This window comes from Ixodes scapularis, unplaced genomic scaffold, assembly GCF_016920785.2.
Source record: "Ixodes scapularis isolate PalLabHiFi unplaced genomic scaffold, ASM1692078v2 PGA_scaffold4__175_contigs__length_147842914, whole genome shotgun sequence".
In the NCBI taxonomy this organism is placed as follows: Eukaryota; Metazoa; Arthropoda; class Arachnida; order Ixodida; family Ixodidae; genus Ixodes; species Ixodes scapularis.
The window spans coordinates 127,035,085-127,059,759 of NW_024609879.1; the positions used below are offsets into that span (position 1 = coordinate 127,035,085).

The 24,675-nt window shown below is 46.9% G+C and overlaps 1 protein-coding gene across 1 annotated transcript in view; it reads right to left on the reverse strand.

Annotated features, from left to right (window-relative positions):
* Nucleotides 1-4,434: 4,434 nt before the first annotated feature.
* The window catches only part of LOC8038671 (replication protein A 32 kDa subunit-A), a 29,611-nt gene continuing 9,370 nt past the window's right edge, over nt 4,435-24,675 (reverse strand). Inside the window, exons 3-8 of the mRNA XM_029979740.3 lie at nt 21,148-21,246; nt 17,385-17,501; nt 17,125-17,322; nt 16,919-17,032; nt 6,402-6,496; nt 4,435-4,616 (exon numbers count right to left, since the gene is read on the reverse strand). Coding sequence (XP_029835600.2) covers nt 4,532-4,616; nt 6,402-6,496; nt 16,919-17,032; nt 17,125-17,322; nt 17,385-17,501; nt 21,148-21,246 — 708 coding nt within the window. The 3' untranslated portion in view covers nt 4,435-4,531. The remainder of the gene's footprint in view (nt 4,617-6,401; nt 6,497-16,918; nt 17,033-17,124; nt 17,323-17,384; nt 17,502-21,147; nt 21,247-24,675) is intronic.

Sequence of the window (24,675 nt, forward strand, 5' to 3'; positions counted from 1 at the left end):
GCTACTCTGTTGCAAAATATTAATTGGGTAGTCCTCCGGCACCATAATGAAGCGCCTGGCAAAAAATTAAAAAAAAATTTTGGGGGGTGTCAGTGTCCCTTTAAAGTCCATACTTGTTTGTTAAAAAAAAAAAATAATACAGGAGTTGTTTGTTATGCAGAGCGCAAGTTAGTCTGCTTCCTGCACAGGGGTTGCGATGATGTCGGAACACCAAACTGTTATTGGCCGATTGAAAAAAAAAAAAAAATAGTGGGTAGACCTTAAAGGGATACTACAACGAAATTTCGGCGCTCATTTTTTGGTCTATGTGTGTTCAAAGGAGCAGCATCACATCGAACATACCAATATCTTGTTAAAAAAGTCACGAAAAGGAATTTTAAAACGAATTAAACGATTAGCAAAGAGCACCTGGTGGATGTCGCTAACGCCTCGCTTGTAATGCCCATTTAGGAACCTTGACAGCTAGTGACGGAGGTTGTCTCGCCTCCGGCCAGGACGAAAGGAGAGGGGCAGGAGGAACTCCCCTCTTCCCGAGAATGCCTTTTGTGTGTCGCAGAAGTCGCTATTGTCCCCCTACAAGATTATAGAAGATTAACCCGTCACTCAAAATTCGTACAAAAGCAGCCGCTTCGGTGGCTGGAACGACTAGGCCATCCTCTCGACGTCTGCCTCGCCGTAGCTTTGCTCGTCCTGAGACGACCAACGTCACCATTGCGTTAGATGTCACGTGATCTCCGCTGGGCCTTCTCCGAGCGCTTGTTAGAGTGGGCCGTTTATAACGAAAAATACAGCCACCATGCTCAAAATACAAACGTGCGATTGTCATTTACGGATATTGTGGATCATATTCAACTTAATTTGAACACGACGGGAATATTTCCAATTTCGTTGCAGGGCAGGGCCCCTTTAAAGGGGCCCTGCAATCATATTTAAGCGTCTACCTTTTTTGCGGTTTCCACGTCTCTTGGGGTTCGGGCAAGCCAGCGGGCACGGCAATAGTAACTAAATATCAGTGCGTCGTATTTTAACCGGCGACGTGGAAAGCTCCTCCACCTACGGGGGCGACCCGCGTCGCCGAAAGCGCGCGAAATGTGACGTCTTTGGTCCTGGGGCTTACTACTGGTCGGAGCCGCTAAAAGCTTATTTTGAGTCGAAATACAAAGTATAAGTGGCGCGAGCCGTTTCAATTATTTATATAAGTAGTTCTTGTTCAGCCTTTTAGATCAGAAAAGAAACAAATGCAGTTTATAAAGTACGGAAACAAGAAATGACCCGTCGACATACCCGCCACCAAGCGGTGGAAAAGACGGCGCATCCTAGAAAGGTGTAGTGGGATCAAGCACCGACGGGCGGCGAGCGTAGAAAGGTCCCGGATGTACGCGGCGGCGCTGCAGTCGAGGATCCGACCGGTTCTGAGCGTTCCGAAGGCCTTCGGCGAGCGGCTTTGGCCCTTTGGCGTTATGGCAGCGCGAAGTGACTCCCCTTCTGAACTGATCTTCACCCCGTGTTTGCTGTTGTTTGTGGCCAATGAAGTGTCATGCCGAATTAGTGCTTAATCGCGCAGCAAATGCAATGCGAGCCGCCCTGGCTGCCCACTTCATACAGTCTATCCACAACATGCTTTAGTGGCGCCCTCTCGAGCCGTCGACACGGAGTGCGGCAGCGGCTGAGCTCACTACCCCTCCTGTAGTTCACGGCCACTCAAGCAACAAAGGACGTCATGAAGGAGGTTATTTTTTGCTGTTTTTGTCATCTTAATTTGCCTATAACTTTTAACATAAAGCGAAATTCGATAAAAGAAAAGTTTCATTAAGTTACTACGTTCAGTGCGCTCAGGTTGGGTGCAAATTAAAAACCTCTAAAAAAGTCCTTGCAGGGCCCCTTTAATATTCACTCCAGTGTTGTCAAATGGATTTTTGAATTCCTAATTAACCGTACGCAATATTCTTCCGTTACCAACGTAAAATGCTCCACCTTTACCGTAACATCAAGCATCCCCCAGGCCGTACCCGGCCCCCTTCTGCTCCTTATATACATTAATGAACTCCACCCTAAAATACGGCGTATTCACTGGCGGTCATAGCTGAGCTCTTCCCCACTGGGGAAGAGAGAGAGGGGGGAAAGCTGCTTTTGTATGAATTTTGAGTGAAAGTTAATCTCTAGAGGGAAAATAGCGACGTCTGGGGAAGCCTGGGACATACAAAGGAAAATCCCGGCGAGAAGAGAGTTTCTCTTTCCCTTCTTTTCTCGTAATTGCCCGACAGCCGATAGGAAACTCCTCCCGAGCATGAGATGTGAGCAGTTACCTCAAATATGGCGTCCAGTGAATACTGCCTATAGCTTCTTCTGTGTGCCTGTTTGGCGACAATCGTGTCACGTACCGACCCATTCTTTCATACTTGCTACGACGCTGCAGGAAACATGATAGTGACTGATAACTAACGTTTATTCCTGCGCAGCTTGCGTTTCATCTAGAACCAAGATGAGGGAAAACCAGAAAGACGGCAAGCGCCACTGCATTTGTGGTCGATCTGCAACAATACCGTGATCATCAAATTCTCCAGGAAGACCTTGCGTCTGTATCTCAGTAGTGCAAAAAATGGCAAATGGCACTAAACTTTAATAATTGTAAATCCACGTCACTTTCCCGCAGTTCACGTGCCACATCATTTTCGTATTACCTTGCTAACACTCAAGTAACAGCCTGCTCATCTTATAAATAGTACCTGGGTGTCCATCTCACCTCTGACCTATCATGGAATACTCACATAACCTGTCATTGCTAATAATAACCGTACTGTCAGATATTGCACCATAACCTCAAACTTGCTACTCTTTATAAAACGACTAGTGTATACTACTCTTATAAAACTCAAGTTAGGATAGGCCTCATCTATATGGTCTCCATGGCAGTCATACCTCACAAATCATCTAGAATCCGTTCAAAACAGAGCTCTTCATTTTATTCATAATGTCTGCTCAACATATACGAGCATTTCAGGATTACGCCAATCGGCTAACCTTCATTCGCTTTCCTTTCGCCGCCTAGCGTCATGCCTCTCTCCTTCATAGAATTTTCTATCGCAATATCCCCCTCAGAGAAGCATTACTATCACCTCTCAGTGGCATAGGCAGGGGGAGGGGGGGGGGGGGGAAAGTTAAGAGGGTCAAACCCCCCCCCCAAAAAAGCCAAAGTTTCCATCCACTCCCCCGGCTAATTCCACTGAATAAGATGACTTTCGTCAAGGTATCCGGCGTCCCCTTTCTGTAAATAAACATAATCTCACTCTCACTCACTCCTCCAACTAATTGAGTTTTAATTTGCTCCATTCACTCTGCATATGGAACACAGATGGAACCTATGTAAAGGTAATAACTAAACCAGAGAGTTGACAACAAATAAGCTTATAGAGACTCAAGTATCCTTGCTAAGTTTGGAATTTGAACTTCCAAAAAAAGTATCCGAATGTCAGTCTTATTAGCAGCAGTTTTATTCGTCATTTTTACTGCAAAATAGAATTGTTACAAAAACACACAATTTTTTAAAAATATACTTGATATTTGTGTTTGCAATGCCTTGATCTGGAGAAGTGCTTTTCCCCCTAGTATGTGGTTGCGTTGCAGCGAAGCATGACACGAAAAATCACGAGGCCCACTCTGTGGTTTTCGCTTCATTGTACTGCACCAGTGCATGGTGAGAAGCACACTCAACAAAGCTACCTAACCCACCGGAGCAGACCACGAACAAGAGAACATTGCGCGATTTCCGAGTACTGTCAGTGTTTCATACAAAGATCAAGTCGAGTAATGCATTATTTAAGGCAATGATCGAAAGTTCTGAAAATTCAGACGAGTCTACCGTAACGAACTGGCCGTGCAGCGAATCCTCAGATATTACGAGACAGTATTAAAAAAGTGAAATTATGTTTTGATGCAAATTCATCACATTTTGTCAAAAGGCAACAGGATGTAGCAGGGTAACCACTATGGCACAGTTTGGTGCAAATGGCGCAGCAAACACATCGCTGGAAACAAGGGGAACAAAGGGCACTAACCTAGTTGTGTTATGAAGATTTATGTTTGTCCTTTGTCATCCTTGTTCCCCTTCTCCAGGACTATTATCGTTATCACTGTCAACTACTTTGATTTAGTCCGGAGAATACTTGGCTATGGAATGTTTCGGCTTAGTTGCGTGTTTCGACGACGGCACCGGACAAGCCCTTATACAGCACAATGGGGACATCCGCTAGCACAAACACCGGAGACCCGCGGTGCCGCGGCTTTCCAGAGCCAAGTAAAAATATTATTATTAGTAGTAGTAGTATTATTAACTACCCCCAGCGACGCGAGTGACTGCAACTGCACAGCAACAGGAAAGACGACTCAAACCTATGGCGCACTTGTAGCCCTCTCGCAACAACTACCACAGGCAAGTGTAGCCCATACAGATCTTTATTTTGGTACCTCGGGTACAATCGGAGTAAATTATGTTGCAAAGTGCACGCGTTAACAAGGAAGGGAGGAATGGTGTTCAGAAGCCGTCGGTCGCCTTGTAGTGACAGTCGTCCATGGTTGTGTAGATGTGGCCTTCGTTGGAGAGGAATTCAACCACGTCCCTGCGAGGACAGAATAGACGACTGTTAAAACTGAGCTGGCTCAACTATGTTGCGCAACTAGTTCAACGGTTACAGCGGATTGCTGTCAGAAGCACACTGGCTGGCGTCCCAAGCCATACAATAAACCATCTTTTCTCTTGTAATAGCGAACGGCCAGTTTTCACGTGCGGAGTCGGTTATGTACAGAAGCATAGTTTCAACATCCTTTAAACAGGTGGTACAGCAGATGTCCTATATTTGAAGAGTTTTATTCGTAAAAAGAGCCACATCCAGAAGCTGAAACTTGAGCCAATTGTGGCTGGAATTCGGAGTATATCTGGGGGTCGATCGTTTCCAAAAGGTGATTAACCTGAAATCGGTCATACAGCTGAATCTCAATTTAACGAAACCCGATTTTATGAGTTTCCCAATTTAACAAACAAATTCGGATTCCCCGCACAGCCTATCCCGAAGAATGTCTTTCTCGACTTTACGAAGTTCCCGATTTAACGAAATAATTAGGGGGTCCCGGTGACTTCGCTAAATCGAGGTTCAACTGTATTACGCAAGAAAAACCAATAAACACGAGGCGCGGCACAGGGTTCAGAGCAAGTCCGATAAGCACACATTCCTGTTTATGTCAATATAGATTTGGCTCTTTTAAAAATCAATCCTCATTTCCTGCCCGCCAAACTTGGAAAGAAGAAAAGTAGTAATGACGACGGTCAGACATAGCAGAGTGCTGAAATGGTATAAATCTGCTAAGCCCAGTCCCGACCCACACACAAGCCACATAATCTTATCGAAGGATCTATATCTGTATGTGAGATCTGTAACCAAATACTAAAATTGATTGACTGAATGATTGGCTCCCTGCAAAAAGGTGCAATAGACCTTTCTGGAAAATCCCACATAGCCTCTCAATTCCACATTGCACCGACGAGCCGCCAGCTTTGCACATGCTCTTGTGTGAAGCGCTACGCGTGAAAAATTGCACGGGTCGCATCGCGCCTAGGGGTCGCGACGCCGCACTTGACTGCGCTCGTGGCACTGCCTGCCTGTGCCTGCCACTTTTAGTGTAAGCAGGCGAACATGGGATAAATTCCCTGACTCGGCAATCTTTTTGGAAATTACCCTGACGATTCCCTGAATTTTCCAGGTCTCTTAAAATTCCCTGACAATTCCCGGTCGGTAGACACCCTGCACGCAGTGTGGGGAATTGGGGGAGTGTTCTGATGCGTGCTCAGGTCGGCTCGTATGCTGTGAATGTCCTGGAAGTGGCTTAATTCCTTCTCTCCTACCACTGCAAGTTCAGGACACAAAGAAAACAAAGCAAAAACACCACAAAGTCGATATGTGCCCATGTTGTGTTATCGCCCTGCTTTTTTTTTTTGTGTTCCAAGACGACAAAATGCTAAACAAACGTGAACTGCTCCTTCTATTTACGGGTACTGCTTCATGAGCCATGCATCAGATTGCCGTAGTGCATTGAAAGAATGATGGGAGGTGCTGCATATTTCCGGGATGGTCCATTACCTTCCAGTGGCAAAGACGGGGGTGGGGGGCTTATTGAGCTGAAGTCGCCCCAAAATGCAGCCGACCCTATAATACACCTATCTGAAAGTACTTGAGCAAAAGTATTCCATTAACATTTTATGAAATACACACAGGTCCCTTCAACTGCAGCATGTGAGCATCGTGCCCCACTTTCGTTTGTCGGAAGGCAACACCAGCGCACCTGCTTGGAGGTGCTGTGAAATGGCACCCATGCGTGCGCTGTATTGCCACTTGGAACGCAAAACTCACTTGATGGCTGCTCTGCTGAGGGACTTGACCTTTGCACAGACCTCGTCAAGGCTGATTCCGATTGTGGTGCGACACTCGCGAATCAGTTCGTACACCTGCAAGAATGCGCATCATCACCCATTATCATCTTGAATAAAAAAAAATAAAAAAAAACCCAAAAAACTTAGGCTCCTGCCAAACTCTTGCGAATGAAGAATCCGTTTTCACCTAGTTTTGGGATTAAATAAGGTTCCAATGGAAGCACTGCCTGCTAAATTTTGTGGGGAAAGTATGTACGCCCTGCCCTGTCCACGACGTTACGCATCTTTGCGACGTTCGAGCTTTTTCAAAAACCACTGCCCCGATTAGAAACAGATTCTCTGTTAAAGGGGCCCTGCAATGACTTTTTGACTGGTTTTTAATTTGCACTGAACCTGAGCGTACTGAACGTAGTAACTTAATCCAACTTTTCTTTTCTCAAATTTCGCTTTATTTTAAAAGTTATAGGCAAATTAGAATTACAAAAACAAGCAAAAAATAATCTCCTTCATGACGTCTTAGGTCCTGCCTTGAGTAGCCTTGAACTAGAGGAGGAGTAGTGAGCTCATCGAGCGCACACGGCTGCCGCACTCCGTGTCGACGGCTCGAGAGGGCGCCACTAAAGCACGTGTTGGATAGGCTGTCTGAGGCGGGCGGCCAGGGCAGCTCGTATTGCATTTGCAGCGCGACTAAACACTGATTCGGCATAACATTTCATTGGCCACAAACGACAGCAAACACAGGGTAAAGATCAGTTCAGAACGGGAGCCACTTCGTGCTGACGCACCGCCAAATGGCCGAATCGCCAGCAGGGCCCGCGCCGAAGGCCTTCGGAACGCTCGGAACCGGTCGGATTCTTGAGCCGGTATACGACCACAGCGCCGCCACGTACATCCGGGACCTTTCTACGCTCCTCGTTTGTCGTAGCCTCATCCCACAAGCCTTTTCTAGTATGCGCCGTTTTTTTCCGCTGCTTGGTGGCGGGTATGTCGACGGGTCATTTCTCGTTTCCGTACTTTCTAAACTGCATTTGTTTCTTTTCTGACCTAAAATAGTGAACAAAAACTACTTTCATACATAACTGAAACGGTTCGCGACACTTATATTTTGTATCTCGACTAAAAAAAAGCTCTTAGCGGCTTTGACCAGTGTCAAGCCCAGGACCAAAGACGTCACATTTTGCGCGCTTTCAGTACCGCGGGTCGCCCTCGTCGGTGGAGGAGGTTTCCGCGTCGTCCGGTTAAAATATGACGCACTGATATTTAGTTACTCTCTCCGTGCCCGCTGGCTTGCCCCAACCCCAAGAGACGTGGAAACCGCAAAAAAGGTAGACGCTTAAATGTGATTGCAGGGCCCCTTTAACAAACCGGTTTCAATCTGGTCATGCAAGTTACGTTATGGGACATACAGACACGCTGCCTTCAATATACAATACTTGCCCCAGTTGCATGACCAACATGATACTTTGGTAGAGCGACTCCTTAACTGTGATGGTGACAGTGTAGAAAAGCAGTTATGAGAAATATGAGTTCGATGTGCCGTGCACATAAAAATAAATTACAACTATTTTCCAGTCTACATATAAAGAAATATGGATACAGATGTACAGTCGACTCTCGGTAACTCAGTGTTTATTCAAAGTTTCGGTTAGTTCGAAGCAGGGGCATGGTCCTGGCAATCACACATACGAGTCTATGCAAAACAATGTGCGGTAAGTAATAGGTAAACCACTAGGACAGGTTAATTCCAAGGCCTTTTTGTGTTCTCGAGAAGTCTGGCAACTCTGGGGGCGTAACAAAGCCTCCCGATTATACTGACCAATTTCCAATTGTACCTGCACACTTTATTATGTTTATCCCCTGTCAGTTACGAGGGGAGATGGTCAGTAAGAAGAGAAAACGAGTGCCACGTGCGAGTAAGCTGCCAGACGGCCAAGCCGACTCAGCGGCCAAGCCGGCGACACAGTCAAGTTAGCTACACAGCCGAGCCAGCCATGTGGTCGAGCCAGCGACAAAGCTGAGCCAACGAAGCAGCCAGGGTAGCCCTGCGGCCTAGACAAACCGAGCATGGTCGCGGGTGCGCGCGTCGTGGCGCTGTTTCTGCAGAAGCTACAGAAGCAAGTGCGATCGTCTGTGTAAGGCCAAGAAAGCTTGGCTGGTGGCATTACCCAGCCCTACGAAATGTTTTGTCCAATAAATATGTTTATGTAACAAAAAAACACATGTCGTGGTCTGTGGTTTCCACCTTCGGACGGAAAAATCATGCAAGTGGTTAGGCTTAGGAACCTTCGTGTCACTTCCCGCGCCGAATGGCACCGACACGGAAACTGCGTGTGGCAGCACAGAAAACTTTTTAGCATTTTCTTCAGTGAAAAAAATGCTGAAGGCACCCTAAGGTAATCTGCAATTTGCAGAAGCATAATTACTGTTGCGTGCCTCTGCTAGCGGAGGCAAGCAACAATGAGAAGCTTCTCCTGGGTGAGCACTGAATAAAAAACAAAAATCACAGTTTAGTGTTTTTTGTATTTTTTGGGAGCGTTTTCTTGTCACTGTGAGCTTTGAATTTTACGAAGAAGTTTGTAAAAAATTTATTTTCGATCTCCCTCCACTTTGTTATAAATGTGTATGACTGTACAGCTATGAGAGAGATGCAGGCATGAAAAAAAAGCTATAGGCAACCTGCAATGCAGTTTGGTGCTACACGTTGCGCCATCTAGCGGCTGCAAAATAAAGAAACTGGGTAGGCCAGGACTACGCGGGTCGCGGGGGCTGTGGGAGGGCGCATCCAGAAACCACGTGTGAAGGTTGCATTTCGGATCGGCGTGAGCCTTTTTTGGAACCATTTTTTCGTAAAAGGAAGTCCTAACTTCACGTCTCTATAACCCCACCGGGTTCCTGTGACATCTCACCTGCTTTTAGAGTTCCCCCCAAAAATAAACGTTGCTACTGCTGCATGAAAGATGGCCACAGTCGCGAAGGTGATTCAAGCGTCAAACTTCATCGCTTTCCTTCGAGGTCTTGGGAAGCGACACCGCGACAGAAGTGGATTACTGCAGTGCGACGCAACAAGTAAGTGAATTTTACAGAAACTGTTGGGGTGGAAGTCAACGAAAATATATGTGCAGGCTTGGAAAGCGGTCGGACAAACTCATTTTGCCGACTACTTGGTCGGCAAAATAACATATTTATACAAGTTGTATTTTGAGTCGCTTTGGCAGCCACATTAGGGAATTACAATAGGAACAATCGGGCTGATTGTTGCTTCGCTGTGACGTCGAGAATCGGGCGATCAGGCCTTCAAGCTAAAGGCCCGTCGGGTCGTTCCGGCACTCCTAATGCCGTTCGGAACGAGTGGTCGCAGCCAAAACCTTCCAAACCTGCAAGTTTTCAAATAGTAGATTTTCTTAGCACAAAGTTTTGTTTATTTCAGCAACCAAATTTAATGCTGAGTCTGGTAACAAATGTGACGGCGTGCAGAAAGCAGGATGCTAAAGTTTTTCTGTAGAAAAATCTCTTGCGAAGCGTAAATATCCTTCATACACATACACTTTGTTGCCTGTCACCATTTTACACCAGGCTTTGCAATGTGCGTACGATTCTATAGCAAGCAGAGTTTGGTTCTAACTACCCAAATTTTATTCTAGTGTGTGCGGGCGTCGGGAGGAGTGGATAGCCGAGCGAGGCGCGAGCAGAGGCCAGCCGGCGAGGAAAGAGGAAAAGCGTGCTGCACGAGGCTGGGGCCGGGCAGGAACGATAGAGCCGTTCTGGCTGGTCTGGCCCATGGCGATTCCGGGAGCATTCCACCAGCGAAGTTCCGATCAGGACCGGCGGAAGCGGCGAACCCTGACCATACTATCATACGGAACCAGTCCATGACGATCCCGGACTGATTCCGCAGCGAGACTCTGGCTGTGATAGCCCTGAACAGCTAGCCTACGCAGCACTGGCGTGGGAAGGGCGATCCGCAGGCCTGGACACGGGCTCCGACTGTGAGCTCTGAACGACGGGCGACAACTAGGGTTGGCGGGTCGGGACTGCCGGCTCTCGAAGACGGGCAACCGGGATGTACAATAAACCCATTCGCTGCCTTCTCTTTGTGTTGTGTCACTTGCTGGGAGACGAGCGAAGCACAGACCGATCGGGCGGCCACAAGTAGTGAAGACAACTCAAACTGGTGTCCAAATGACGACTCTAGAATATTCTCAAAACACTTGGACCTATCCAGGCTCCCGACGGTCTTAAAAAACCGCATAAAAGAACCAGGGACATGGCACGCAGGGACGCAGGTGCACACGGGGACTGCTGATATCGGGGTCGCCGCCGCTCGCAACGGCCCGACGGGAAAACTGGACGCCCCATTAACAGAGACGCCTCCGCTTGTGGCGCTGAATGCAGTACTCTCGTGGCACCGCCTGGCCACTGCCGGCTGCCTATATGATTATAAGTGTGATGTGATCATTTTTGAGAGCCACACAATAATGTAGCAAAAGAAATAATGAGATATAACTGCAACAGCAACATGCCAGAACTATGCAATCGTGAGAGCAATTCATACTTACGCATGAAAGTATATTGATACAGAGGTGAGAGACCATAGGATAGCTGCCATGAAAGCGGTTGCGAGCAATGGTTATGAGCAATGCAGTCTAGTAGCACTCCCCAAACTCTGCTATCCAGTGATACTAAAAATATAAAATTTTGCATTGCTACCACCCCCTGGCTTTTTGTAATGAAACCAGCTTTTGGATTTCAGTGCATGGAATCCAAAATACACAAATTATTGTGTTTTTTTTTCCTTTTCTTTCTTTACAGTCGTAAGGGTAGAATTAGCTAAACAAGGAACAAGCAAACAAAAAAGAAAAGAAAATAAGGCATGCCAGCAAGAATAACAGTTCCTAAGGACTGACATGAGCTTGTTTGTTAGACTATGGTTTGTCAAACTGAGACCAGAGTTTAAACACCAGAACTCGCAGCTCTGGCTCTATTTTAAAGCCGCGACTTGTACATTTTTATTTTTGTTGACGCCACCGCAAAGAGGCCAAGTTCCCGAGCTGCTTTGCGACCCTTACACTGGATCCGTCACAATCCCCCTTGGGGTTGCGGCCCACAGTTTGGAAAACACAGCGACACATTTTTGAGTTGTTGAGGCAACATATCTTAGAATAAGGGGTAATAAAAAAAAAAGACATAGAAAGAAACTTTTTTGGTTAGTACTGCCTGGGCAGGCACAACCGATTTAAAGCCAATAAGAAATAAATGATGAGGGTTTGCAGTTGCCGTCAATACAGTCACACGCCTTTATGACGAAGTCTGCGGGACCGGCGAAATCTTTCGTAGTATAGATAACTTTGTTGTAGTCATTGTGCCTCAAAAATGAATCATGCGAAATCGAAGTTGTGCTATTGCATATTGACGTACCTGCGCGACACTCGAGGTGTCTTAGGAAAAAGTGTAGCACCAAATATAATATGAGGGACCATCACAAACAAAGTTCTTCTACGTCGACAATCGACTTATCAAAAGGGGAAAAGGCGGCCGAGTCTGCTAGCACCTCACAGCTCGGAGCACGTGGGGCAAAACCTCGCACTGCAGAATCCAGGCATCTTGGGCTCGATTACCACTTTCTTTTAGGGGCGAAGCTCCTTAGGGGCTAGCCATGTCCGTATATCCATCCGCCGTCGGGTGCACGTGCTCCTGCTCGTGAGCACATGCTCCCATATAGAAAAAAAAAAAAACCGCATCTCCACATGGTGAGTGATGTTGATTGGGGCAAAGCTCTGGTGGTGCTTGTCTGCGTAGACTGTGAGCCGCAGCATGCCGAGCCTTTCGTTCGTTTTCATCCATGTCAGAAAGAGAATGTGTGGTATGGAATGTGGTTATATGCGCATTTGAGCATTTGACCGCAGCGTGACATGGACGAAAACGAACGAAAGGCTCGGCATGCTGCGGCTCACCGTCTACGCAGACAAGCCCCACCAGAGCTTCGCCCCAATCAACATCATTCAACACGTAAAGATGCAGTTGTTTTTTCTCCCCTGCGTGATGCGATTTAAAGGCACTAACTAGCGGACGTGCCGCCAGCACCTTCACTTTCAAAGTTTGTCGTCTACAGTCGAGACACCAGGCGCTCCTTGCTGCAGACTAATATCCATCTAAACTTCAACGCAACAAACTTGACTAACTCATTAAAATATGAATTGCACACACAGCAAATGAGAGGCAATTGCCGACTGCATAGATTTGGCCTTTCTGAATTGGGCGGTGGCTTGCGCCACCACGTGCCATAGGAAGAAGGCCCTCGAAACAGCACAGCGGGCACACCAGCACTACTCGTAGCAACACTGCAAAATCGGCTGCGCACTCGGCACGCGGCGCGGCGGGGAAGGGGAAAGGTGCACAATCGAGCTGACGGTTCTCTTCCACATCTGTCCGGCACAAAAAGAGGGGCGAATATTTTTTGTGCGGCTCTGCTGATTTCGCTTAGGTTTCGGCATCATAGGTAGAGTCATGGATCACGTTTCCTCGGCTGCATATTTTCACTCCAAGGCGGAACAATTTGGGACTCGGATCGAGTGAGATCGGGAATCTTGGATCCTGATGAAGATTGGAGCGTCTGTAGAACAAATGTCGAGATGGCATAAAAAAGTTGCGACTGCCCATGAAGATACTTTTTTTCTTTTATACTCTTGTTCGCGCGGGTCCTTTCAAATGCGTTCAAGGACACACAAAATAAGAAAACAAGTGAGTGTATTGCCCAAACAAAATGGTAAAAATTAAAAAAACTTGTATTGGAGCAATGTGGTGCGTATTCAATCAAAGGCGTGAGCAAAATGAAAGCAAACTACACTACGTGTTTGCCGTGTGGAGCATGCGACACCAAATATGCAGCGCTGAGTGTTCTCTGTTTTGGGTCTAAATAATGTTTTAAGGGGGGACACAAGCCTAAATTTTTAATTTTTAAAAAAAAATTCATTTTTCAATTTGAAGGTTTTCAGTTTTATAAACTCATTATACACCCCTACACCAAATTTGATAACCATGTGCCAAATAGTTACGTTGATATAAAACATTTTCAACACATTGTGAGGCAGTAACAAAGTAAAGGAGTTCAATGTTCGAATGCATTTTTCTCAGTTCCACTCTTTGCTACCAAATTCATACGAAGGAATCTTTTGTTCGAAGGTAAAAGTATTTTGATACCACAATCAAGATGTTTCTGAACTGAAATTTACTGGGGAATCGGGCTATTTTAAGTTGAAGTCCTCAGTGATAAAAAACTAAGTTTTCAAAAATTGACATAGGACAGATATGCATCTCATATTTTGAGGTAATAACTCTTCCTGAAATATTTACATGTAAGTTATTAAAACTAGATAGCCCGAGGTCCCATATCCCCCACTTTATATTCAAACAGTTAAAATGGTGCTTAATAGCTTCATTTGCATATCATAGATTTCTTAATGAAAAGTGACACATCATCTTATGCAGGTATGTAAATTTGTCCTAGGGAGCTGAAAGTTTGCACAGTACACCTACATCAGAAGCTAAATCTCCCCTGAAAATTTTATTTTGATCACTTGAGTATTTCAAAAGTTTGACCTCTAGCCAGTGTCCCCCCTTAACATGCAACCCTGTGTCCAGATGGTGCTATGGGAGTATGTTGCTGCATGTAGGCTTCCTATGCAGCAACATATTCATGTAGCACAATCTAGACAGAAGCTTGCACACTAAGGCCTCATTGACACAGCCGTTTTTTCGCCCGGCCCGGCGAAAACGCCGGCCGTCCTTTTCGCCGGGGGAGAGGGTGTTGGGACGGGTTTCCGTCCGAAATCGGGCCGCCAGACCCGAAATGGGCCGAACGAGGATGTTCAACGTCCCCGGCACCGGCGGGAGACCGGGAACGCCGGCGCCCCGCCCCATCGAGGGACGGCCAATCACAAAATCGGAAACTTTCGCTGAATCTGGCAGATTCTCAAAGGTTGGGTGACCATGGGCACGGCCGCGGCAGGGGGAATTGAACGTACTGTGCCCTAACGAGTCGACGAAGTCAACAAAGCTCGTTTCGGGAAGGAGGGAGGCCAGCGAGACGACGGGCGCATTGTGTGATGTTTACGGCTTTTGAACAACGGGCACACAGAGATTTGGATTTACCGCTGAGCTGCTGCTCGAAATGGTGAGACCACATCGGTTCCTTTGTGATAGACGTAAATGCGATTTTAAGGAAGAACAGCCAAAGAAAGAAAATGCGGTCGTCGATGATCGGGGACGAAATGCGGCGTAAGGAGTGACTGATGTGAAACGTGCTCACGGTGTGTCTTGTCGCTTTTGTTTCGAAACGTGGAGACAAATAAAATCAATGTTTTGAAACATGCAAGATCGTTATCGGCGACCCAAACGCAAGCTCCAAGGAACAAAACAGTTGCGGCTGCGCCCATCGACGCCGATAGTCCGGTACATTTGGTGGTCGACGCTGCCACAAAGCAGCCACAAATACGGGATTACAAGATTGGTAGTAGAGATCGAGGGAAGTGTGAAATTGCACACGAAATAATAGGTTATACCTGCTACAGTATAGACCACTTACAACGCAACCGCTTATAGTGCAGGACCGGGTATAACGCGGCTCTTTTAAACCACCGGTTCGCCTCCCATAGAACTTTATGTAATTACATACCACTTAAAATGCAGGAGCGCGAAGGGAAATACCGGTTATAGTGCGGTTTCTGGAACAGCCCGCGGACCGCGCCGACCGACCGGTGCAGCGAGCATGCTTCCCTGTGTGACACTAGACGACGGCGCTAGCTGCAAGCGGCACTCGCGGGGCGAGGAGGTTGCTCGGAGAAGCGAAGAGAGAGGCTTCAGTTGCCATAGCAACAGAGGGATGCACGCACGTGTCGTTCACGTGCGTGCGTCTCTCCGCTGCGTTGGAGACAACCGTAACGACAGCCCAATCGCAGGTCGAGAAGAAGTGTTTGTGCACGTTGCATGCCGGTCGTGGGCCGGCTTCTTCTATCCGCAAACATGGCGTTGGTTGTGATCGTCGACGTAGATGGCGTGGTGGAAGCTCATCATTCCGCGTAAAAGCGCTATCCTTGACTGTGAATTTTCGTTGTGTGTCCCTATGATAAGCCAGCACGTACTAGAAGGGAAGATCCACCTACTCGTGTGGCGATGTCGTGGTGGCACTCTCAAGACGGCAGAAACGCCCGTGTCGTCGTGTTTTTTTACTTCGACTACAGTGGTGCTTTCTAAGCATTTGTGTTTTCGAACATCGCCCGGATTTCTTATTTGGAGCATTTCATGCCCGTGCTAAAGTTGAAGGTATTACTGGTGCGTACTGTATAAAGGATGCGAAGTTCGACGCGTTTTCATCACCGAAGAAAAGCGATTAGGGTTAGCAATCCTGAACGCTCGCAACGTCCGTCCGCAACCCGCGACTCCATTAAAAGGCTGCGCCAGGCAAAAGTCGCTCATTTCTTTCGAAATGTGTGACACACTTGAGAGAGAAGTGTACTAGTCTGGTGAAATAAAGACTTTCCTCAAACTAAGCTTTATTTTTCATCTAACATAAAATAAATTCTTATACAAAGGTAAGTTGTCTCATGGCATGTATTTTGGCCTAAAAAATTGAGGTTTTGGTTATAATGCAGTACCGCTTATAGTACGGATTTTCGCGACTCCAACGACATACGTTATATGCGGTCTACACTGTATACAGTTTCACAAAATACAAACGTTCGACGCGAAATTTGAAAGGTGCAGAAAGATTTCTAACCTAGGTGGTGCAAGCTACCACCCAATATAATGGGACACAGCCGCCAGCATCCATCTATTGCTATAGCCACCGCCGGGAGCTCCGTCGCCGCTGGTTCGAGCCCTCCTCCGTCCCCCCACCGTCCTGTTTTCGGCACGGCGCCCCCGGCGCTTTCGCCGGGACAAGGCGAAACGCCGGCTTATGAATGAGGCCTAACAAACTATTTATCCACAGAACCTAGAATGTACAGTGCGGCAACGGCGGAGGGGCATGGTGGAGGCGGTGTGGCAGCGGTGATAACCAGCGCCGCTGTATTTCTGCCCTCTATGTGCGCCACTTGAGAGCAAATATTTACGTAAAATCGATTACTTTTAAACTAGAAAATTCACAATACCGAGCAGTTTTGCTTTGTGGAGCTGCACAATTGCTTTGTTAAACAAAAACATTTGTCAAGCAGGAATTTATTGCAGTAGTCAGAGAAACACATTGAGCACACAGGAGATCAGAAAAAGACCTAATTTTACTCAGTTAAACGGGTGTTTTCATAGTAGAAACATTTGTTATAAGGCGTTTGACTCTAGAATTTTTAGGAGAAAAATCTTAATGTGGAAAAAGAAAAACAAATAGAAAGGAGGCACTTGCAGAACCACCGCGAAGGGTACATGTCGGGAAAGCTCAGCGGCATTTATTAAATATTAGAAAAAATTGTATTATGTGGTCAAGAGAGCGTGAAGACAGCCACTTGCCATGTTCTGCTTCGGTTCCAAACCGAGGCTGTTGTTCGCCGCTCCGCCACCAAAGGTGCTCGTGTCCATGGGCTCCGGTTTCACCATTCCTCCACCATCCACTCGATCCTCCGCCTGAAAAGTGCGAAAATTCCACAAAAGGAAATCGAAAGAGGCCTCTTCGAAATTGACAGACGTGGGAAGCGAGTGAAGTGAGCGCCGCTTACGGGTGCTTTCTTGCTGTCAACCAGCAGCGCCATGTGAGTGTGGATCACCTCCGCCAGGTGCATCGTGAGCTCATTGAGGTCGGTCAGCCCGAACGCGCGGAAGGTCTTCAGCATCCGTCTGCCGTCCACCGAACGCACGGATCCAACGACGCGCACGTACGTCCCTTCCACAAGTTGGCTCAGGATCCTGGCCTGCTCCTGTGGCCAGAGTTCGACAGCTCACTGGGCTTTCTTTGGAAGGGGTCACGCGAAGTGCTCACCTCTGGTTCCGTGGCGAAGATGTGGCCTTCCAGCGGTGGACCTGTCCTGTCGTCCACCGTGTAGGACACCTTGGTGGACTGCTGATCAACATGGGTCACCAGGCCTACCACTGTCACCTGGGAGTTTAATGCAGAATGTGTTATATCGGTCGTTTTTATGAAAAATTGTTACTTTCGACTGTTACATATAGGCTAAAGTTATACAAGGGTCATTCAAAGTTGACTTCTGTCTGCAAGAAATTGAACCGTAGCACGAAGAAATTTGCGGAGGACATTCACGTAATCCTTCTAGGATATCCTGCACATGGAATGACATATTCAACATCTGCGCAGCAGTTCCAAGTGTCGTGGCGGCGAGCAACGTGTTTGTAGCTGTGGAGCAGCGTGTATAGCTAAATTTCTCATAAAAGACAAAGAACTGACTCAAAATTTGAGAAGGTTGCAAGCATGGCACGGGGAAACAAACAGTGCCACAAATGAGGGTTTGGGAAGGGCACTAAAAGTTTGGTGAAGGATGACAGCAAAATGAACCGAACAAACACGTTCATGAAACCGCAATGACACAGTCCAGTTTTTTTTAAGACAAAGGAACTGGGGATCTGCCAAAGCGACCGGAGTCTGGACACGCATGGGGAGTTCACTGAGAAGCTGACATAGCTTCAAGCTTTTGAGACATTTTCTCCGTAGGAATGAAAGTCTTAGTCAACCTTGAGCAACCCTTGTGTAAAGCACATAGGCCCATAGCAGCCATTATTAAAACACAAATGCAAGCGTACTCTTGACAGGAATTGAAATTGGGATCAAGCGATGCTCGGTCAGATGCTGTACCGTCTCAGCTAAGCGGTGCAGGTGCATGGGAACCGGTAACTGTTGGTCGATAAAGTAAAAAAGCTTGCACTAGCTACCACACATAAGGTGTGTGGTTGAGTTAGCCCCGCACACATCAGCCTCACCCCCATCACCCACCACACATGAACAGCAAGTGCAACCCACACACTTTATGCGTATGGTTGCTCAACATATCCTGTGTCCTTGTCAGCATGATCAAGAGTGTTAAACATTCTTACATGCATCATATACGAGATAGCACGCAAACATGAAAATAATACACTATGCCATTCTATATGTATACCACATTAAACAATGATGCTTAATGAACTACATCAGTGGTTCTCAACCATCGATGTTTCGCGGACCCCTTGTAGTTCGGCGGAAATGATGGAGGACCCCGTTTGTGGTGAAGGGAGGGGAAAGGTTTTTTGTTAAATATAATAATGATTTAATAAATGGGTATAACTAAGGGCTGGTGTGAAGTAGACTTCTATTATTGACATTCACACAAGAAAATGCGCCCAAAAACTTTTCTCCTCGATCAGAAAAAATACAACTTTTCTTACCGAGCTTTATTGATGAGGCAGGGCTTCGCGGACCCCTAAAATGCGCTCGCGGACCCCAAAGGGTCCGCGGACCCCCACTTGAGAACCACTAAACTACATAATAACATATCATAGATGACTGAACAAAACAAACACAAATAGATAAAAAAAAAAAAAAAACCCATCACAAAACACTCAGGAACACAAAAGATTCTTCAAGAGAGCCAATGCTGCCACCACGTGCAAAACGATCTAACTACCATCCACTGGGCGGCACCGATTCCCTTTGGTTGCTTTGAACACTGGCTAGGTGGTGCAAGCCACCACCCAATTCAAAGGATTCAGCCTCGTGCATGCATGCATGCATCCATGTTTTGGCTGTGCCCAAATTAGCTAGAGAAACTGACAGCTAGAGTTCTTGTGTATTTCTGGAAAAGGAAAGTGGTCTCGAAATATATTTCTGGACATGGGCCAATCGAGCAACAATTGGAACGACTACTTCAACGTGCTCTGCTGCAGTTTCTGAGAGTGACGCTCCAGTTTCAGTGCTGACACAAGGCGCTGCTCTACAGATCCTCTTTATTTATTTATTAACGGCAGTTGCAGCACCATACCTGGCAAAATGGGGACGTGGGACAATATATAGAAAGGGTTTTGCAATACGGATGCAATATGTGACCCTTTCTCTACAGTCAAACAGTCCCAATTTCAGCCGAGGCACCTGCAATCTGATGGAGGTCCGTCGCATTGTCAATGCTGCATAACTGGAATATTCATCGCAGGTCCAAAGATTCTTGAATGTTCTGAATTGGTTCTCTGCCCTTTGCCAAGACGCGGTTTCCTCGTCGGTATGGCACGCAAGCCCCCAAAATTTTTGTTTTTTGGTACCAAATGTTTTAACGGCCCCAATGCGGAGCGCAAGTTCATCTGCTTCTTGCACAGGGGTTGTGAAATTTGTCACAAAGCTGAGCTCTTATTGCTTGATTGAAAAAAATAGTGGATATACCTCAAGGCATCTAGCATTCAGGTCTACCCACCATCCTTTCAAGCAAAGCCGGAGCTCAGCGTCCTTCTGACGTCACCGCAACTCCTGTGCAAGGAGCAGACAACATGCTCCCCGTATAGCCTTCTTTCACATCGATGAGAAATAGGCTAAGCCTGTAGGAAATACGTTCTGCTTTGTTTGAGCAGTTCACCATAGACGGGGACAAAGACTTTGAGTTGTATGTCACGGAAGTGAAGGACGACTCGTGAGTCTCCATCTTTGTAACTGCCATTGGGAAGCAGGTGTATCATACGCTAAGGACTCTGTTTGTCCCAGTGAAGCCATAACAGATGGAGTATGTGCAGGCCACAGTCCCCAAGGACTGTCTCAAGGACGTCGGTGTCGGGGCATAATTGTCGGGGCACACTATGCCCCGACGCTGATGGTTGTTGCTCAGCGATTCCGATACAACAGTAGGGCACAGCTCAAGAAGGAAATGGTGGCGACATTTGCATTTAATTAGAAAGGCTCGCAGCCTCCTGCGAGTTTGGGCGGTTTCGTGACACTGCAGGACCGTTTTGTCGTTCCCATCCTCAGATGATGGGAACGACCCTTCTCAATCCCTGCTTTGACACAGCACACAACAGAGCTGACCTCCAAATTGCTACAAGCTGTAGAGATCTCAAACTTGGTAGAGGGAAAGGAATCTTGTGGCACCGTGTATGAGCTGAAGTGCCGCAATTCGGGGAAAGTGTGACATAACTGAATCCCGCGATAGCGCGGCTGCTATATCATAAGATGCAGCCGCACATGTGATTCTGGTTCTTTCTGCTTTATCGGAAACCTCAATAAACATGCCGTAGGTGTACGCTACGGACTGAAGCTACAACACCTACCCTTAATAAAACTACACTTCCTCCTCTCTGAAGCTTACAGGTCAGCTGAAACTAGTCACAAGATCAGGTTCATAGAAGGCGTTTTCTCAACGCAAGCACTTGTGCTAGATAAGCACATTTAAAAGCCGATAGCTTCTGCTGGCTCACGCTTGCATAGTCTGCTGGATAGCGCTCATATATGAAGAGAACGGCAGGGACCTGTTTCAGTTGCCCCACCTCCGGCGCAAGCTTCCTACTTTCGACGGCGCTCTGGCGTCTCGTAAGTCTCGAGCCTGCACGCACAGCCAAAGCATAGCAGAAGGCAACGAGCGTGCCGCTGTTCTCCACTTGTCAGTGACCATAGCCTTTGCCGCCCTGTCCACTTAAAGGTGAACGGAATATAACACTACATCCATTCGCACCTCAGTAGTGAACATGCTCTGTTAAAAGGTGCTCGGCGCACGTGTGTGCACGGCTGCGGGGGGACATCCCATAAAGTGACCTGGGAGAGAGAAACCTCCACTTACATATTGCACCTCCAGGCCGGCGACGGTCATGTGATCTTCCCCCTCTCCCATCCGATGAATCTGGGCGATGGTGCAGGGGACCACGTTGTCGGGACGATTCTGCGAGCCAGCCCTCGAGTTTTGTCAACTTCCCACAGATGTCACGCGAGAATTTCTTTCAAAACACAAAAACGGTGCACGTAAAAGGAGACAACGAAGAAAAGAAGGAGCATGTGCAGTCCTGACGAGGGAATTTCTTACACATTTTTCGTCATGACTTTGGCTGTACCTTCTCTGTAAGAGAGCTTTTAAAATTCACTTGCTGCTCATGGCAAGGTATTCGAAGTGCACAATGAAGGCAAAGGCAAACGCACATGCTTGAAAGGGGCGGTGCAACAATATTCAATTGGAATGTTTTTCACTTTACACGAGCTTACTGGCACTAATGGGACTCAAGGATACTTGCACGCAAAGCCACTGACCACGAAACTCTTTTTTGCGCTGTAATTTTGAGGACAATACCGAGCGTTTTCATTCAATCTCTCCTTCGCAAAACCTGATTACGTAGCTCGGCGGTAGCAGTACCGCCCAATGACAATATTTGAATGCGGCTCATAGATTGGACCCGAGCATTGCGTGGGCACACTCGGTTTGGGCTCGTGATAATCTATAGCTCGAGAAGCATTCGGGTAGTGTTGTGTGTCCAATCGCTGCAATGACGACAACAGCCGAACCGTAACAATGCCTGGAACTCAGCGCGTGTCCTGTGCCTTGCCAACCTCAGCGCATGGCTATGATCAACATTGGCGGCATATAGTCGGCTCCAGATCACGTGGCCGCTTGTTCTGGCTGCGAGTTGAGGGGATGAAGTCTGCTCGTTTTTATTTATTTTTTTCTGCGACTTCGATTGCGTGTAGTGAAAAACGAACGGGTATTTCACAGGTCATTAACGTCAGGGATTCGTTCTAAGCGGTATTTGCGCAAAATACAAAAATCGTTGCAGTGCCCCTTTAAAGGGGCAAGGAAATAAAATTCTGGAGCTCATTTCTTTGCTTCAACATGACGTAGGTAGCAATAAAACATCAGAAACATAAATATTTTGCCTGAAAACGCAACAAAAAATATTTTAAACCGAATAAAACGATAACCAAAAACCATCTGGTTGTTGGTTATGAAGCCTCGATGGAATGTCATAACGGCATCGGCCTCCAACGGCAGCTCCACTATATGAGAAGTATGCAAACTATAGTCTGTTGCAACTCAAGGAGGTAGAGAAAGGGTAGGACGGATTGGGGAGGGAGAAGCAGACGGAATGCTAAAGAGAGAAGGAGGTTTCACCCTCTCTTCTCCAGCATTCCGTCTGCTTCCTCCTACCCTCGCCTTACCTCCTTGAGTTGCAACGGACTATAGTACAGACTACTAATGCAAGAACGTAATGCTGAAGGTTTGGTGAAGAAAACTAAAGCACAGTTCGCCACCTTCGATTCACTCGGCGAGCCAATCGATTCCAGTCATTCTTTGACGTCACTGGCTCAGGGGCTGATGAACTATATTTTTCAACATGGCATGCGCTGCCTTCAGCATCGCTCTCGCCGAATAAAGCTGACCTGTCGAAGTGACCTGGGTTTACGTCGCAGAGCTGTGCTGGTATCCGCTTTTGTGCATTGTTGTTTCTGTGCAATGATGTGAGAATTCAGCAATCGTCTCACTGTACAACTTAGTCACCATCAACGTGCTAAGCAGGCACGTAGCCAGAATTCTGTTTCGGGGGGGGCCCGCCCATGACAAAATGCTGTATGAGAGGGAGGGGGGAGAGGAGGTCCCAGCAAAACGGAAGATTTTGGGGGGCCCAGGCCCCATGGGCCTCCCCCCTGGCTACGTGCCTGGTGCTAAGTGTCCCCAAATGGATGATCGTGTAAGACTTGTTGGACGAGACCGACAGAAGTGGTGCGCTTCTCTTTATTCGTTTAGTGTTTGCCATTGAGACAAGTCGCATTGCAAAATCGTGGCAATGAAAGCATTTTTTCATGGTAGCTTTTGTGCGACGTGAGAATTGTACAGTCGTGTTCTCTGTGCTTTGTGCCTTCGCTCGGAAAATCGCGCCCGTTGAGACCAGCGAAAGCTTTCTCTACGCCGACGTCTTCCCATAGTTTGTTTAGTGTTCGCCTTTGTGACAAGGAATGTCGCAAAATCGTTGTGCTGTACATGTTTCTTCGTGGTGGCGTGATGCTGCTGCAGTCATACCACTATCGATGCGATACGCTGCGTAAAATACTCGAGTGATGCCACTACCGTGCTGCCTCACAGGACTCAGCCTACTTCCCCGCTTGCTTGAATATATGAAAGATACCAACTGGTATGGCGCCTTCAAAGTAATATTTATTTATTCGTAAAGCTGGCATCCTCGCTGAGTCGGGTCATTTTGATTAGTCAATGGTAAATCAGGTAAGCAGCAATTGTCTCGTCCTACCTATGCCACACATGATCCTGCCGTCACCTTAGACAATATGAGGTAGGAAATCTGCCGGCGCCTCGCCTTGTGCGAGATAACAGAGGTACCTTAGCTGCCTCGCGACGATGTCATACCGTTTAAGGAGCAGCTTGCTTACGCCCGAAACCAACGTTGCCGATGTCGCCATATCGGCAAGTTGCAGAGCAGACGACGGACTATGTGTTGTCATAGTGCGTCTACCTCGCTTACAGTGCCCAAGGGCTGTAGCATATATCACCGTAGTAACGCGTTGACACCACTAAGTGTCAATGCTCATAACTATGGCGCGCTTGACCCTAGAAAGGCTGATGACGTCGCAGGCAAGTCGCAGGGCCAACAGATATCCCGACAAGCTCCCAGATGGCTGATTTCAAAGTGCTCGGTAAAATTGAACATTTAGAACAATAAATAGAGTCATCTGTTTAAAATAATATAAGCATACAATTGTCATTAGCAGATAGAACTGATCACGCTTAACTTATTTCTGAACGTGAGAGGTATATCTTAAGTTTCAATTCAGCACCCGTTTAAGAGACTGATTAAGTGGACACATTCAAGTTAGAAGTGCCGAAACTACACAAAGACAGTAAGAAAGGGGATGAAAACCTTCAACGTGAGAGTGAAGCAGCTAGCCCAAATTACCATTTTAATAAGTGAGGACAGCTTTCTTTTTTCCTTATTATTAAAGACAGTCTGTAATGAAGCGTTCAGCATTTTGTAAAATGCCTGTATGGAGCTTTTTCACATAAATGTTCAGTCATACTGCACTTTGTTTACGTGACCCGGTCCTCTATTCTAGAAGTGGATATTTGAGAAATGTGCGGCAGCTCTGGTTCAGCTTCAAATTCCACAGTCTCACTTATTCAATTAATCTTTTATTTTTCTTTCATCAAGAAAGATGGTGGCTGCGGCAAAAAGCTGCAGCAAGTGTAACTAGCAGCAGCTTTTTGTCGCTTTACACAATTATAGAATGTTGTCATTTAGTGAGCACCTTCGTACCAGAAGGCACCTGGAAGCCAGACTTTACTTCACATTTTACTTAGAAATAAATTGCATGT